This window comes from Tachyglossus aculeatus, chromosome 6 (assembly GCF_015852505.1).
Source record: "Tachyglossus aculeatus isolate mTacAcu1 chromosome 6, mTacAcu1.pri, whole genome shotgun sequence".
NCBI classification, from domain to species: domain Eukaryota; kingdom Metazoa; phylum Chordata; class Mammalia; order Monotremata; family Tachyglossidae; genus Tachyglossus; species Tachyglossus aculeatus.
This window is the reverse complement of record NC_052071.1, coordinates 58,020,355-58,037,112: the sequence shown is the minus strand read 5'-3', so window position 1 is coordinate 58,037,112 and position 16,758 is coordinate 58,020,355. Positions and strand designations below refer to the sequence as shown.

The 16,758-nt window shown below is 44.9% G+C and overlaps 1 protein-coding gene across 5 annotated transcripts in view; it reads left to right on the top strand.

Moving 5' to 3' along the window:
- DACH2 (dachshund family transcription factor 2) overlaps positions 1–13,823 on the top strand; it is a 471,250-nt gene extending 457,427 nt beyond the window's left edge. For all 5 annotated transcript variants that reach the window (XM_038747659.1, XM_038747658.1, XM_038747657.1 and 2 more), the window contains one exon: positions 12,916–13,823. In XM_038747659.1, the coding sequence (XP_038603587.1) occupies positions 12,916–12,953 (38 nt within the window). In that variant the 3' untranslated portion in view covers positions 12,954–13,823. The remainder of the gene's footprint in view (positions 1–12,915) is intronic.
- The last annotated feature ends 2,935 nt before the right edge of the window (positions 13,824–16,758 follow it).

Below are 16,758 nucleotides of genomic sequence, written 5' to 3'. Positions count from 1 at the left end.
CCCCCACCCTCACTAAGTTTTAGGATGAATTTCATAGAGAAAACCCTGCAGGCACCGGCCTTTCCAGGTTTAGGGAAATTTTAATCAAAAGGGTTTTTTCTTTTGGCATATTGAATCTAACCCATGATGACAAAAATGGTCCTTTCTGCTGATTCCTATCAAGTGATTATTATCCAAACACAATGCAATCCATCCGAACTAATGATTCCCCGTTGGAAACAGCCTTCTGGATTGCTTTAAATTCTACTCGCGATAAGATCGCTAGGCAAACCAGTGCCCCTTGGCAGCTCTTGAGGTAGGTGGCAAAGCTCCAGAAGGGTGTTTGTTACCAGTCAGCAGGCGCCACAAACAAAAGGGGTTGCATTTGCTTATTCGGAAGGTTCAGGGAGGAGGAAGAATGCTATCAGAATTCATCTACAACATAGCTGATCGTGCGGAACAAAGGCCTGCTGATTCTTTCCGTGGCGTTTGGGTTTTGACCGTAGGTCTGCGGGGAAGCTTAGCGAGCAGGCAGAAAGTCACAAACTAGGCTGACGTGGGACTCTTGTGGATTCTTCCCCCGCTTTCCCTCTATCGCACCATGGGAACAAGGCCTCTAAAATGTCCTGGAGTTTTTAAACCATCCTACCCTCTCCGTCACCAACTTCATCTGCGTCCCCGATACAATACCTTCTCCAAATGGCCTTCTCGGCTTTCGGCGAAAAGCTCTCGCATCAATGAAGACCTTTCCCTTTCCATTGTCAATAGCTCTGCTGGACAGAAATCTATCATTCACACAGCGCCCGTCCTTTGAAATTCAATTAGTTCCACTGGCAGCATCTCCTTAAGAGGCTTTAAAGGAGAATGGCAGGAATGGTGCCCGGCCACCTTTAGAAGTAATTAAGTCCCGGCGTCTTTTCTGCTCGTTCCCCAAATGATTTTATTAATGCAACCTGTCGGTACGCGGGGCGTTCGGCGAGGCATCGTAAATCTTGGCCATGGCCCTGGTCTTCACGTGGCTCTGGGGCGGAAAAAATCCTGCCAAGTGAGAGCGGTCAGTCGGTCCGTCGTATTTACTGGGCGCTTACTGTGTGCAGAGCACTGTATTAAGCGCTGGGGAGAGTACGATCTAGCAACATGACAGGCACATTCCCTGCCTACAAGGAGAGATCCAGGGCCCAAGAGGTAGCATTGCGGTCTGTCCACCGGCCAGATGGAGATGAGGGGGAAGAGGGGCCAGGTGGACCTGCATCCCCCTCCTCCTCCCCAAGGCCCCCATAACTCAGTTGGGGTCCAGCAGGATAGCACATCAACCATTTTATCAGCCAATCTCCGTTTCCCATAAAATAAACATCCCCGGTGTCATTAAGTGCACCTTCAGATCAATGATTTTTGCAAATGACATTCAAGTACCATTCGCGTGGTGCATTTTTGCTGATAAAAGCAAATTAAATTAGCCCAACTACAAGCGCCCTGATAAAAACGAAAAGCGAACAGCAGTACCATTAGCTAACAAAGTAATATTTTCTCTTTACTGCTTTCTGCCATTTAGTTATTATCCTATTGGAAATCTAATTATAATCCTTTTACTCCCTAGTCAAACTTCACAGTTTTTGCAAGCTTAGCACTGACAAGTGATTTCATTACATTTGATTGCCCGCGCCCAGATTGACTTAACTTCACTTGGAGACCTAAAAGCTCTCTCAGTTTCTCAGATTCCCTGTTTGCACATTACGGCAACAGCTCCTTTAATTAATTAGCATGAACAGCAGTAACATGAACTGCTGAACAGAAAATAACATCATTTTACGAGCGCGGGGAGACGCTCCTTTTGCATGTTTATACCTTAGTTAACTTTTGTATCACTATATTTCACGGTTAGGGGCCAACGGTGCCGTCGACAAAGCCCGGGACCTTAAATTCCGTAAAAACCTGTTAGACTCTCCCTGACAACGTCAGGGGGACCGACCCGAGCCCACCCCAAGCTTGAAGGTGCTAAATTTGAGTAAATAGACAGGCAGCCGGCCCGTCTGGCTTCTTTCGGTAATAAAAGGGAAAAGGTTCAGAGGAGAGAATCCATAAAGCACAAGGGCAAGGGGACACACAGCTGCTATCTCTGCATTTGTTTGGGAAGAGGGAAAAAAAAACGATCTGGCGGAAAGAAAATCATCCAGGCAGCTAGGAGGAGCAGGGTAGAGGTGAATCTAGGGTCCAGTTCCCTGTCCGGTCCTATGTGCTGAGCGCCTAAGGGATGCAGGACACTGTGCTGAGCTCTTGGCAACCACTTGGGAGTTAGTAGGCACCATTCCTTCCAACCTCGGGTCACTATGACTCTCTTCGGGGTGCGTGGCAGAGGCTGGCCTAGACAACTACATGGTGCCAGATTTCATCCCTGCTCCGTGACTTGTCAGCCGTGTGACTTTGGGCAAGTCACTTAACTTCTCTGTGCCTCAGTTAACTCATCTGTAAAATAGGGATTAAGACTGTGCGCCCCACGTGGGACAACCTGATCACCTTGTCTCTACCTCCTGCGCTTAGAACAGTTCTTCTCACATAGTAAGGGCTTAACAAATGCCATCATTATTATGGGAGGGAAAGGAAGCCCTTTGGGCCCCTGCAATGTCTCCGTGCCTGCTTGAGGAGACTAATATTTAAAACTGCACCATCCATGTCGGCCTCTCGTTTCCAAATTCAATCAATCCACCCGGAGGATCCAGAGTGATCCCTCATGTAATCTACGTCTAGGGTAAGTGACTTGTCCAAGGGCCCAGAGCAGGTATCTACAGCTGCCTCGCCAAAGAGTTCTAAAACATGGTACTTTGATTTCCTTCAGCAACCAAGGTCTATGTACAGTAATAATAATAATAATAATAATAATAATAATGGCATTTATTAAGCACTTACTATGTGCAAAGCATTAGATGGGGATCAATTTCTTCATGCACCTCAGAACTAGATCCCGGGCAGAGGTGGGCTGTTTTAGGGGATCACCCCTGGTCATCCCTCTGGATTACTGAATTTATGCGGGTCCACCCGCGGTGTGCATTAGAATTGCCATTTTTCTCAGGAAGAAGCTGAACAACTGCACCGTATCTGGCTTGCCCTACTGTGAGCTGGAGCGAAAGCTTCCCCAGGAAACCTTGGCCTATCAATTAATTGTATTTATTGGGAGCTTCCTGTGCACAGAACACTGTACTAAACGCTTCGGAGAGTACAGTATAACAGAGTTGGTAGACACGTTCTGGTTTACAGGCTAGAAAACTGAACCACACACTGTTAATCTTAGGGCAATCACTCTATTAAGAAACTGAAAGTCCCTCTGTTGGGTAGGAACCATCTCTATATGTTGCCAACTTGTACTTCCCAAGCGCTTAGTACAGTGCTCGGCACACGGTAAGTGCTCAATAAATACGAATGAATGAATGAATCCCGCAAATTCCAGCCGTGACATAAAATACAGACCTTTATCAAGCCTTATGCCTCTCCCTCCCACAAACGAATGAGGTATTTGTTAACTCTTACTCTCTGTCAGAAACTGTGCTAAGCTCTGGGGTAGATACAAGATAATCGGGTAGGACACGATCCCTGTCCCACAGTCTTAATCTCCATTTTAGACATGAGGTAACTGAGGCACAGAGAAGTCAAAAGACTTACCCAATTATCTTGCACTTACTCCAGCGCTTAGTACAGCACCGGGCACATAGTAAGTGCTTAATAAATACCACAATCATTTTTATTATCCGATGTCCTGCAAGAAACTGTCTACCCAATGAGGTAGGTATAATAACTGCTGTCCTAGATCTAGATACAGCAGGGGTGACTCATAGCAAAAGGTGGCTGAAAAATAGCCGCAATGCTTCAAACCTTGGTTTTCTTTCATAGTGGCTGGGCCTCCCACCCTGGGGGCCAACTGGTCCCCCCACAGTTTTCCCTAATGAGGTCCAAATTGCCTCATCATCTCAGAAAGCTTAGGAGTCACACCCAATAGTACCCGCCAATTCTGGCTCTCACCTGGCACTGGCCTTATGCACATGGCTGCTTAGAGAAGCAGCGTGGCTCAGTGGAAAGAGCCCGGCCTTGGGAGTCAGAGGTCATGCGTTCGAATCCCGGCTCTGCCACCTGTCTGCTGTGCGACCTTGGGCAAGTCACCTAACTTCTCTGAGCCCCAGTTACCTCATCTGTAAAATGGGGATTAAGACTGTGAGCCCAACGTGGGACAACCTGATCACCTTGTATCCCCCAGCGCTTAGAACAGTGCTTTGCACATAGTAAGCCCTTAAATACCATTATTATTATCATTATTATTATTATATGGCATGGCCTAGTGGACAGAGCACGGGCCTGGGACTCTGAAGGACCTGGGTTCTAGTATGGGCTCCTCCACTTGTCTGCTGTTTGACCCTGGACAAGTCACTTCACTTCTCTGGGTCTCAGTTTCCTTAACTATAAAATGGGGATTAAGGGTGTGAGCCCCAGTTGGGACAGGGACTGCATCTAACCTGATTAACTAGTATCTACCCCAGAGCTTAGAACCATGCTTGGTACATAGTAAGTGCTTAACAAGTACCGTTATAATAATAGTAATGTTGATAATTATTATTATTACAGAGAGAAGCAGCGTGGCTCAAAAAGTCCTCACCATTGGCTTTAAAGCAGTCCACAACGTTGTTCCCTCCTACCTCACTTCATTCCTGTCCTTGTACAACCCAGCTCGCACACTTGGCTGCTCTAGTGTTAATCTTTTCACTGTGCCTCCATTTTGCCTGTCTCACCACTGACAACTACGCTTCCCTGCTTCTTTGTCGCTTTCTAATTGAACAGTTGATTTTGGCTCATGAATAGGGGAGAGTTTCAATTAGCGTTTGTACTGTCCTCTAGATTCTAAGCTCGCTGTGGGCAGGGAATGTCTGTTATATTGTTGTGTTGTACTCTCCCACGTGCTTAGTACAGTGCTCTATACATAGTAAGCATTCGATAAAGACTTACCATCTTACCTCCTTCCCTTCCCCACAGCACCTGTATATATGTATATATGGTTGTACATATTTATTACTCTATTTATTTATTTTACTTGTACATATCTATCCTATTTATTTTATTTTGTTGGTATGTTTGGTTTTGTTCTCTGTCTCCCCCTTTTAGACTGTGAGCCCACTGTTGGGTAGGGACTGTCTCTATGTGTTGCCAATTTGTACTTCCCAAGCGCTTAGTACAGTGCTCTGCACATAGTAAGTGCTCAATAAATACGATTGATTGATTGATAAAGACAATTAATGGATCAACTGATTGATGAGAATACACCTGGGGATTAATAGCAGATTGAATGGCAAATTGCAGCTTCTATTCTTTTTTTCCCGAAGAGTAGCACGGAACAAAGAACTACACCTACAACATGTAGGTCTGTAATAATAATAATAATAATAATGATGACATTTGTTAAGCGCTTACTATGTGCAAAGCACTGCTCTAAGCGCTGGGGAGGTTACAAGGTGATCAGGTTGCCCCACGTGGGGCTCACAGTCTTCATCCCCATTTTACAGGTGAGGGAACTGAAGCCCAGAGAAGTGAAGTGACTTGCCCAAAGGCACACAGCTGACAATTGGCGGAGCCAGGATTTGAACCCACGACCTCTGACTCCAAAGCCCGTGTTCTTTCCTCTGAGCCATGCTGCTTCTCTAATAAAGCACTGGGATGGATACAAGCAAATCGGGTTGGACCCAATCCCTGTCCCACGTGGGGCTCACCGTCTCAATCCCTATCTTTACAGATGAGGTAACTGAGGCACAGAGAAGTGACTTGTCCAAGGTCACACAGAAGGTGAGGGGTAGAGCCAGGATTAGAACCCATGCCCTTCTGACTCCTCAGCCACTTCTCTATCCACTAGACCACACTGCTTCTACTCAGTCATGAATATCAGCAACACCGCAGCACAGGTAGAAAAATGAAGGACCAAGACAGACACCCGGATTTAAGCTTCTGGAAAGGCTAAGAGGATTATTCTGTAGGTTTTAAGAAGAAGTGAGAGGGACGTTGTAGAATCACTGCCCTTTTAGGAAAGGGAATAGCATCCTGAGGAGAGAGTCTGATCATTAAAAGAGGATTTTCTCTCGGAAAATCACGGCTCTTTACTCATGTTTTACATTGCGGAAGAAGAAAAAAAATCCTTTCTAAACGTCTTGCTTATGAAACCAGTCATGCATTTCACTGAAGGTTGTAAAGTAGTATAACATGCACAAGGGGCTCATAAGCATATTTTAGTGTTGGGGAATATCATTTATACTGCTTTTATATTGTCAATATTACCCCAAGAGAATGAGATTAGGCCTTAAACTCCTGTAAATCTCCAATTTTGCTCACCTTTGTATAATTTCATTTTTTAATAGAATGAAACTCACATAAATGAATACTTGATTAAGGGATAAACCTAATAAAAGAATACATTTACAGCACACAGATTTATTCAACTTTTGAACATATAAGCCAGCAAAATGCTATAAAAAGGACTTAGGTAGTTTCCCACAAAGTCTACTGAAGAGGTCTGACTTTTTCTCAGTGCTGGATAGGAACAGTTGAGCAGTTGTCTCCCTGCAGCCTGGCGAGTTCAATCAATTTATTCCCCCAGCCTCCCTGGGGGTGTCCCAACAAGCAGCGTGGCTCAGTGGAAAGAGCTCGGGCTTTGGAGTCGGAGGTCATGGGTTCAAATCCCTGCTCCGCCAATCGTCAGCTGTGTGACTTTGGGCAAGTCACAACTTCTCTGTGTCTTAGTTCCCTCATCTGTAAAATGAGGATTGACTGTGAGCCCCCTGTGGGACAACCTCATCTCCTTGTAACCTCCCCAGCACTTAGAACAGTGCTTTGCACATAGTAAGAGCTTAATAAATGCCATTATTATTGTCATTATCATCTCCCTCAACACCTCATCTCTTCAAACTCAAAGACAACCTCTCAAAATTGAGCCATTTCAAATCGTTCGGTTGCTTTCAACTCATCCGAAAGAAACGTGCACTCCAGGGGTGCCTAGCAGTTCGCACACACAAAAGAGAAATCAGCAATCTGAGGGGACACTAGAGCTATTAAGGGTTATCGATACCGGCAGTTGGCATCTGTAAAGCAAACATCGTTGCACCATACTTCCTAAAAAAGTACGTCCTACATCTATTCCGGTGCTCAGTGGCTCAGTGGAAAGAGGCTGGGCTTGGGAATCAGAGTCCATAGGGTCTAATCCCGGCTCCGCCACTTGTCAGCTGTGTGACTTCGGGCAAGTCTCTTTACTTCTCTGTGCCTCAGTTACCTCATCTGTAAAGTGGGGATTAAGACTATGAGCCCCACGTGGGACAGGGGCTGCGTCCAAACGGATTTGCTTGAACCCACTCCAGTGCTTAGTACAGGGCCTGGCACATAGTAAGCGCTTAACAAATACAACCATTGTCATTATTCTATGGCTTCGGGAATCTGAAGGTGGAAAGGAAATTCCATCTGGCCCCCTCCCCTCAATTCCACCTGGGTCACCCTTTGATCATCCCCAGATCTAGTCACAGCCCCCCAGAGACCCATGTATTCATCCCTCTTCTTGTTTACATCCAGAATGCATATTAGATCATCTCTGTTAGGAACTCAAGTACAAACCCTCTTAAAAACATGAAACATTCAATTACTAATTAGCTGTTTCCTGTTCCTAATGAAGCGAATATGCCGGCTTTGGATTAAAATTCAGCTACCGCTCTCCTCTGTTTATAGTTCCAGATGTTTTTGTTTTATCTAGGAGTTTACTCTGACAGCGCCGGCTAAATGATAAATCACTCATATTATAGCTGAAATGCATTTTGAAATTGAAATGTGGCAAACTTTGAGATTGCTCCAAGGATCAGTGTCAGTTAGCAGGTCAATAGCAGCTCAGTCCTTAGAAGTAGCCAGTATTGGCATATGTAAAACAGGAGAGGGTAGATGTGGACATTATTCAAAATGCTCCTCGAGATTATCATTTTGCCACCACCTTCAAAATTGCAAGAAGAGGGTATAACACCATGAATCTTGTAGTCATTTGTATATCGAACAAGGAGAGAAAGGACTCACGTTCGCTTGGCTTTCTGCATCGGCTCCAACATTTTCCTTTGGGTTTTTAAGAGCCTCTTGCAGAGGAAGATCAGTCCGGATAGGCTTCGACCAAGGCACATTTTACGAGGGAGATGGGTGAAGAGCTGTTTGTCTTTTCAAATGTAGAAAAATAATTAAAATACAGGTCAGCTGGAGATAGGGCTAGGGGCTGGGGGAAGATGGAGAGAAGGAGGGAGAGAGGTCTTTGCAAATGACAGTTTTAAAAAGGACAAATGGTGATTTAGTGCTGTTGATTCTTGGGCCTGGTGCTGTGGCTGTGGAGTTTTATTTGGGGAACACTGCTGAAGCTGTGAAGTTTGCTGTGTCGGGCAGCCAGTCGTATTTATTAAATGCTTACTGTGTGCACAGCACTGTACTAAGCGCTTGGGAGAGTACAGGACAACAATATAACAGAAACAGCCCCTGTCCACAATGGGTTTGCAGTCTAGAGTGTCCGCGGTTGGGGTTGATTGTTTCGGTCATGTTTGCGAGGGACACCTGCCAATAATAATGATAACAGTAATAATAAAAATGATTACGGTATTTGTTAAGTTCTTACTGTGTGTCAGGAACTGTACTAAAAGCGGGGCAGGGATAGAAGCCAAATGAGGTTCTCCATCACCTCGCCCCCTCCTACCTCACCTCCCTTCTCTCCTTCTCCAGCCCAGTCCGCACCCTTCCCTCCTTTGCTGCCACTAACCTCCTCACTGGGCCTCGTTCTCGCCTGTCCTGCCGTCGACCCCCGGCCCACATCCTCCCCCTGGCCCGGAATGCCCTCCCTCCACACATCCGCCAAGCTAGCTCTCTTCTTCCCTTCAAAGCCCTACTGAGAGCTCACCGTCTCCAGGAGGCCTTCCCACACTGAGCCCCCTTTTTCCTCTCCTCCTCCTCATCCCCCCCGCCCTACCTCCTTCCCCTCCCCAAAGCACTTGTATATATGTTTGTACAGATTTCTTACTCTATTTATTTTACTTGTACATATTCACTATTCATTTTGTTAATGATGTGCATTTAGCTTTAATTCTATTTGTTCTGACAACTTGACACCTGTCCATATGTTTTGTTTTGTTGTCTGTCTCCCCCTTCTAGAAGCCTGTTGTTGGGTAGGGACCGTCTCTATATGTTGTCAACTTGTACTACCCAAGCGCTTAGTACAGTGCTCTGCACACAGTAAGCGCTCAATAAATACGACTGAATGAATATTAACTATTCTATTTATTTTGTTAATGGTGTGCATTTAGCTTTAATTCTATTTGTTCTGATGACTTGACACCTGTCCACATGTTTTGTTTTGTTGTCTGTCTCCCCCTTCTAGACTGTGAGCCCGTTGTTGGGTAGGGACGGTCTCTATATGTTGCCGACTTGTACTTCCCAAGCACTTAGTACAGTACTCTGCACACAGTAAGTGCTCAATAAATATGATTGAATATTAAGTATTTTATTTATTTTGTTAATGATGTGCATATAGCTATAATGCTATTTGTTCTGACGATTTTGACACCTGTCTCCATGTTTTGTTTTGTTGTCTGTCTCCCCCTTCTAGACTGTGAGCCCGTTGTTGGTAGGGACCATCTGTATATGTTGCTGACTTGTACTTCCCAAGCACTTAGTATAGTGCTCTGCACACAATAAGTGCTCAATAAATACAATTGGATGAATGAATGAATGAAAGGAGGCAACAGATGGCACAGAGTGCACCTTCAGACCACCAGTTTTAGAAGAGGTCAGAGTGTCTCCCAGAGGCCATCAAGGAGTCGGGGACCTGGACAATTCCCACATCTTTGGGCTTCCCTTGAGCTGAGCAGTCCCAGCCTGAACTTTTAGTGAATATTAAACCATCAAGCCCCTTTGTAATGATGACAGTAATAATAATAATAATTATGGCATTTAAGTACTTATGTGCCAGTCACTGTACTAAGCACTGGGATGGATACAGTCAAATCAGGTTGGACACAATCCTTCTCCCGCATGGGGCTCATGGTCTTAATCCCCATCTTACAAATGAGGGAACTGAGGCACAGAGAAATGAAGTGGCTTTCCCAAGGCCACTCAGCAGACATGTGGTGAACCCAGGATATGAGCAAATCCTAATGGCTTTGACAATGGGGCACAGAAGCTGTGAGTGAATAATTGTTTCAGGGGAATCCTAGGAGCCTGTTGCTCATATTGGGGGTGAGGAAATAATAATAATAATGATGACATTTGTTAAGCACTTACTATGTGTGAAGCGCTGTTCCAAGTGCTGGGGTTGATACAAAGTAATCAGGTTGTTCCATGTGGTGCTCACAGTCTTAATCCCTGTTTTACGGATGAGGTAACTGAGGCCCAGAGACGTTACCTGACTTGCCCAAAGTCAAACAGCTGACAAGTGGCGGAGCCGGAATTAGAACCCATGACCTCTGGCTCCCAAGCCCAGGCTCTTTCCACTGAGCCAACCCTCAGGATACCCTCCAGAAGGATCCACACCTCCCGAGGTGACCCACGGCAGCAGGGGAGAGGAGGGAGGTCATTACAGCTCCAGACAGCTATAAACTCCTTGAAGGCAGCGATCAGGTCGACTTTCTCTACCATCTTATTTGCTCTCCCAAGCATTTAGTCCGGTGTTCTGCACATTCATTCATTCATTCAATTGTATTTATTGAGCACTTACTGTGTGCAGAGCACTGTACTAAGCGCTTGGGAAGTACAAGTCGGCAACATATAGAGACGGTCCCTACCCAACAATGGGCTCATGGTCTAGAAGGGGGAGACAGACAACAAAACAAAAAATGTAGACAGCTGTCAAAATCATCAGAACAAACAGAATTACAGCTATATGCACAAAGTAAGAGCTCAGTGGGTACCACAGATTGGTTGATTAAATGATCAATCACTTGTATTTATTGAGCTGTCACTGTGTACAGAGCACTGTGCTAAGCACTTGGAATAGAACAGTATAACACTATAACAGACACATTCCCCAATTAATAGGACAATCCAGTGATATGGGATGTCTGGCTTTCACTTTGGATATCACAAACCACTTAAGCAAGAGCCTGGGCTTGGGATTCAGAGGTCATGGGTTCTAATCACAGCTCTGCCACTTGCCTGGTATGTGATCTTGGGCGAGTCACTTAACTGCTCTGTGCCTCAGTTACCTCATCTGTAAAATGGGGATTAAGACTGTGAGCCCCATGTGGGACAACCTGATTACCATGTATCCCCCCCCCCTCAGCACTTTGAACAGTGCTTGGAACATAGTAAGTGCTTAACAAATGCCATCATTATTATTATTAGCTTGTATCTATCCCAGTGTTCGGAACGGTTCTTGACACAACAGTAAGCACTTAAATACCATTATTATTATTATTATTATTATTATTATTGTTATTATTATTATTATTATAGGATTGAGAATGTGAGCCCCATGTGGGGCAGGAATTGTGCCCAGCCTGATTACCTTGTGCTTAGAACAGTGCTTGGCACACAGTAATTGCTTAGCAAATACCATCATCATCATCATTATTATTATTAATAATCTCTCCTCTTTATACCCCACAACTACCACTTCAGCCTCAGCACTTACAACAGTGCTTGGCACATAGTAAGTGCTTAATAAATACTATTATTATTCTTATTCCACTCCACCTAGTCTTCAAAGTTATACTACCAGCAGCATAGACTATCCCAAGCCCTTAGGGAAGCAACATGGCCCAGTGGAAAGAGCACGACCCTGGGAGTCAGAGAACCTGGGTTCTCAACCTACCTCTCCCGTGTACCCGCCGGGTGACCTCGGGCAAGTCACTTCTCTGGGCCTCAGTTCCCTCATCTGCAAAATGGGCATTCAATACCCGTTCTCCCTCCTACTTAGATTGTGAACCCCATTTGAGAACCGATAGTGCTTAGCTCAGTACTTGGCACATAGTAAGCACTAAAGTACCACAATTATTAGTACTATTGTTATAAGTAGTAGTAGTGTTAGTAGCAGTAGTAGTAGTATTGGTAGCAGGACAGGTGAGGGGTCGACTAAGCTCGGGGAGAGGATGGCCGTCCATCCCGAAATGGCTGCAGGGGAGCGGGGGTAGGGGCACCAGCCTCTATGGAGACCCCCTCTCCGCTTCCTCCTTCCCCTCCATCTTCCCCAGCCCCGACCTCAGGAGGAGGTGTAAAATACTGTCCCATGAGGCTGAGGCAATGAAGGGATTTGGGGAGTGGGCATGGGCAACCCTTTCCCACCTCCTCTTCGGGTGTTTGATCAGATGTTCTCTGCTGCCATGGTGTTTCAGGCATCCTGGAGGGTGGACGGTCATAACCTCCCATGTCTAAATCAAGGACCACTGACCATTGCTCCCGGAGGTGGGGGAGCCCCTTGGGGGTGGGTGGACATGTCCACTGGCCACCACATCCCTCGGCACAATATAACACCAGACCAAGTCCCTAGAAAAGCTGTGGGCTGTCACCCTTGCTCTGCTCTCAAGTGCCCACTAAGGTGCTCTGCACACAGCAATTTCACCAGAAATATCACTGAAAGATTGCTCCCTGCATTCGAACAGTGCTTTGCACATAGTAAGCACTTAATAAATGCCATTATTATTATTATTATTAGTACAGTGCTCTGCACACAATGCTCAATAAACACCACTGATTGAAGCTCATATACTCTATTATTCCCACCAATTTATAATTTATTTAAATGTCTTCCACTCCAGCTAGGACCAAAACATCCTTCGGAGCAGAGATCGTGTCTTTTAATTCTTTTAAACACTCCCAAGCGCTTAGTAAAGCACTCCGTAAAGGCTACCAGTGAGTTTTCCAACAAAGTAAATAGCGTTTGTCCATTTTTCTTTCTGCTCTTTTTTACAGAAAACAGAACATACATCAAACCCACTATTATGTACTGAAGGAAAATGCCTGTTGTGGAAAACTATTTACCACCCATTATCTGAAGACTGTATAGTTCACGAGAGAAGTCCCTTCCGACCTTGGATGCCTTCAGTGCTGTGTGAAGAGAACGGAATGTGTAGCATGCAACCCGAAGGGCAATTTCAAGCAAGCTAAACTGTTGCTGCGTCGAAAACTGCCGTATTGTCATTAAGAAACTGTAAGACTTTTTACAAGCTTTCCCATACCAAACCAAGCCTGTCTCTCCAAATCATTTTTAGGCCCCAGAAGATAGAGGTTTTAGTATTTTTAAGCACATACTGGAAAGAATTCCCCACAATAACTAACTTTTTTTTTTTTAAAGGAGGTAGCTATTACTGTATAGCAATAGCACAAACAATCTTATTAGGCCGCAAAGGTCCCTGCTGGCTTGACACAAGACTGAGAGATCAGACGAATCCAGTTTGTCACTGAAACTGCCCAAAACGGAGCTGTTTCAACTGTGTTTATAAATTAAGCTTTGTTTACTGAAGCTGATATTCAATATATATTACGTTTTGAAGAGAAATGTGTGTACATTTTTTAAAACAATGATGTAAAAATCGTCCTTTCATTAGATGACCAATTCAAGAATGTGAGCTAAACCCCGATAGCTGAAGTAATTAATATGAGGATTATTATAATTGATGCTTTTTTTTTTAATGCTCAGTTCAGTGTGGCTTTTGGTCTATTAAGATGACAAAAAAAATGGATATGCAGTAGAGTGTTAGAGAATAGAAACTTTTAAGTATGGTTTCTCTGTTGTACCATATTAAGTTAAAGTACACCTTCTTTGTTAAAATGTTCTTGCTAAAATACAGTATTAAAGACTTTTTGTTTGACTTTGGAAATCTTTCTAGAGTTCTTCGGAATCTCGGCCACAAAGCTTTCTTTGGGTTGGGGGTTGGTGGTAGTTGGAGGATGGGTGGTGATTATGTGGGGGGAAGAGAGGCAGACACCCACCTCTGCCCTGTCATGCCAAATCCATCCTCCTCCACCACTCATTCATTCAATCGTATTTATTGAGCGCATACTGTATGCAGAGCACTTTACTAAGCGCTTGGGAAGTACAAGTTGACAACATCTAGAGATGATCCCTACCCAACAGTGGACTCACAGTCTAGTCACACTCCTCCCTGCCCTCGCTACTTATTAGCTTCTCTAAATCCAGACATTTCTCTAAATGACAAAGATACCAACTACAGAACTGCATTTCTTCATAGGTAAGGGGACTTTGAGGGCTTCTTCAAGAATTCATTAAAATTTGATATAGATCTGTCATTTTCTGACAGGTAAGGTGAGATGAGTTTTTCTTTCATATTCTGTCTCCCGTAAAAGATAATAATAATGATAAAGGCATTTATTAAGCGCTTACTAGTGCAAAGCACTGTTCTATGCTCTGGGGAGGTTACAAGGTGATCAGGTTGTCCCACAGGGGGCTCACAGTCTTAATCCCCATTTTACAGATGAGGTAACTGAGGCCCAGAGAAGTTGACTTGCCCAAAGTCACACAACTGACAATTGGCAGAGCTGGGATTTGAACCCATGACCTCTGACTCCAAAGCCCGTGCTCTTTCCACTGAGCAATGCTGCTTGTCATCCATACAAGATACACACAAACGCATGCGTGGTTCTCTTACTTGCGCTCGCCATGTCTGGAAGCCAGCGTAAGAGTGGCAGTGTTTCCTCTCAGCTGTGATGCTCATGTCTTCAAACTGGAAACATCAAAAGAAAAAGGTACAAGGAGTTCAATAATAATAATGACGGTATTTGTGAAGCGCTTACTATGTGCCAAGCAATGTTCTTAGCCAATCAGGTCAGACACAACCCCTGTCCCACATGTGGCTCACAGTCTTAATCTCCATTTTACAGATGAGGTAACTGAGGCCCAGAGAAGTGACGTACCCAAGGTCACACAGCACCCTCAGAACATGGGACCGGTCTCCATGGCTACAACGCCAGCCAGGGAATAATGTCCTGATTTCCTGGCACCGTGCAAGCTGAGTTTGACCCTCTCACTCTCCAGGAAAGGTTTTGTTCTTGGCATGGCAGGAATCAATCACCTCAAGCTCTTGAGTCTTGAGTCTCCTGAGAAGCAACCTCTTCTAATAGATAGAGGGGATAGACCTGGGGGGTCAGAAGGATCTGGGTTTGAATCCCAGCACCACCATTTGTCTGCTCTGTGACCTTGGGCAAGTCGCTTTCTTCTCTGGGTCTCAGTTACCTCATCTGTAAAATGGGGATTAAGACTGTGAGCCTTATATGACCCCTGGCCCACGTCATCCCCCGGGCCTGGAATGCCCTCCCTCTGCCCATCCGCCAAGCTAGCTCTCTTCCTCCCTTCAAGGCCCTGCTGAGAGCTCACCTTCTCCAGGAGGCCTTCCCAGACTGAGCCCCTTCCTTCCTCTCCCCCTCGTCCCCCTCTCCATCCCCCCATCTTACCTCCTTCCCTTCCCCACAGCACCTGTTTATATGTATATATGTTTGTACATATTTATTACTCTATTTATTTATTGATTTTACTTGTACATATCTATTCTATTTATTTTATTTTGTTAGTATGTTTGGTTTTGTTCTCTGTCTCCCCCTTTTAGACTGTGAACCCACTGTTGGGTAGGGACTGTCTCTATATGTTGCCAATTTGTACTTCCCAAGCGCTTAGTACAGTGCTCTGCACATAGTAAGTGCTCCATAAATACGATTGATGATGATGATGATGATGATGTTGACAGGGACTTAGAACAGTGCCTGGCACCTAATAAGCACTTAACAAATGCCACATTTACAATTACTAGATTACAATGACTAGAGAAGCAGTGTGGCTCAGTGGAAAGAGTCTGGGCTTTGGAGTCAGAGGTCATGGGTTCAAATCCTGGCTCCGCCAACTGTCAGCTGTGTGACTTTGGGCAAGTCACTTAACATCTCTGTGCCACAGTTCCCTCATCTGTAAAATGGGGATTAAAACTGTGAGCCCCCCGTGGGACAGCCTGATCACCTTGTAACCTCCCCAGTGCTTAGAACACTGCTTTGCACATAGTAAGCACTTAACACCACTATTATCATTATTAATTATTATTAATTATAATTACTAAGTCTCTATCTGCTTTTCTATACCCTTAAGGTTAAGGCCATGCCAGAGAAAAGGCAAAGTGCTTTGGAGATGGTCCACAGATTGTCCACTGGCAATTTGGAGTCAGAAAGTGACTCCTCAATCAATCAATGGTGTTTACTGAGCACTTACTATGTGCAGAGGAATGTACTGTGTTTATTATTATAGACTCCTCCCTCTCCACCCCAAAACCCATCTCTAATGGCAACTGCTCTTTCAGGGGGAGTCAACTAGCGGGTGGTTGGATGCTAAATCCCGGCAGCTACTCTGCCCAGATCAAGTTCAGTCAATGGTACTTACTGAGCGCTTACTGTGTGCAAAGCACTGTTTATACAACAGAGTTGGTTCCCTGGGTCAGCCCAGAGTTCTAACATAATCGTGGGCCCGGGCCAGCAGACAAATCATCTCTCTTAAACCTAGCCCTAAGCAATGGGTCTCACCATCTAAGCACACCAAATCTCCACTAATCTAAGAACACCAAAGTGCCAAATCTCTGTCATTCATTCATTCAATAATAATAGTATTATTATTATTATTATTCCCATATGATTAAATGAATGAATGAATGTCAGGTGCACAGAGGCAAGGAATTGGGGGAATGTGGAACAGGAGAGGACAGGCTTCACAGACCAAAAAGGCCAGAGAGCCACCATCTTCCTTCAGACTATGATCTCTGT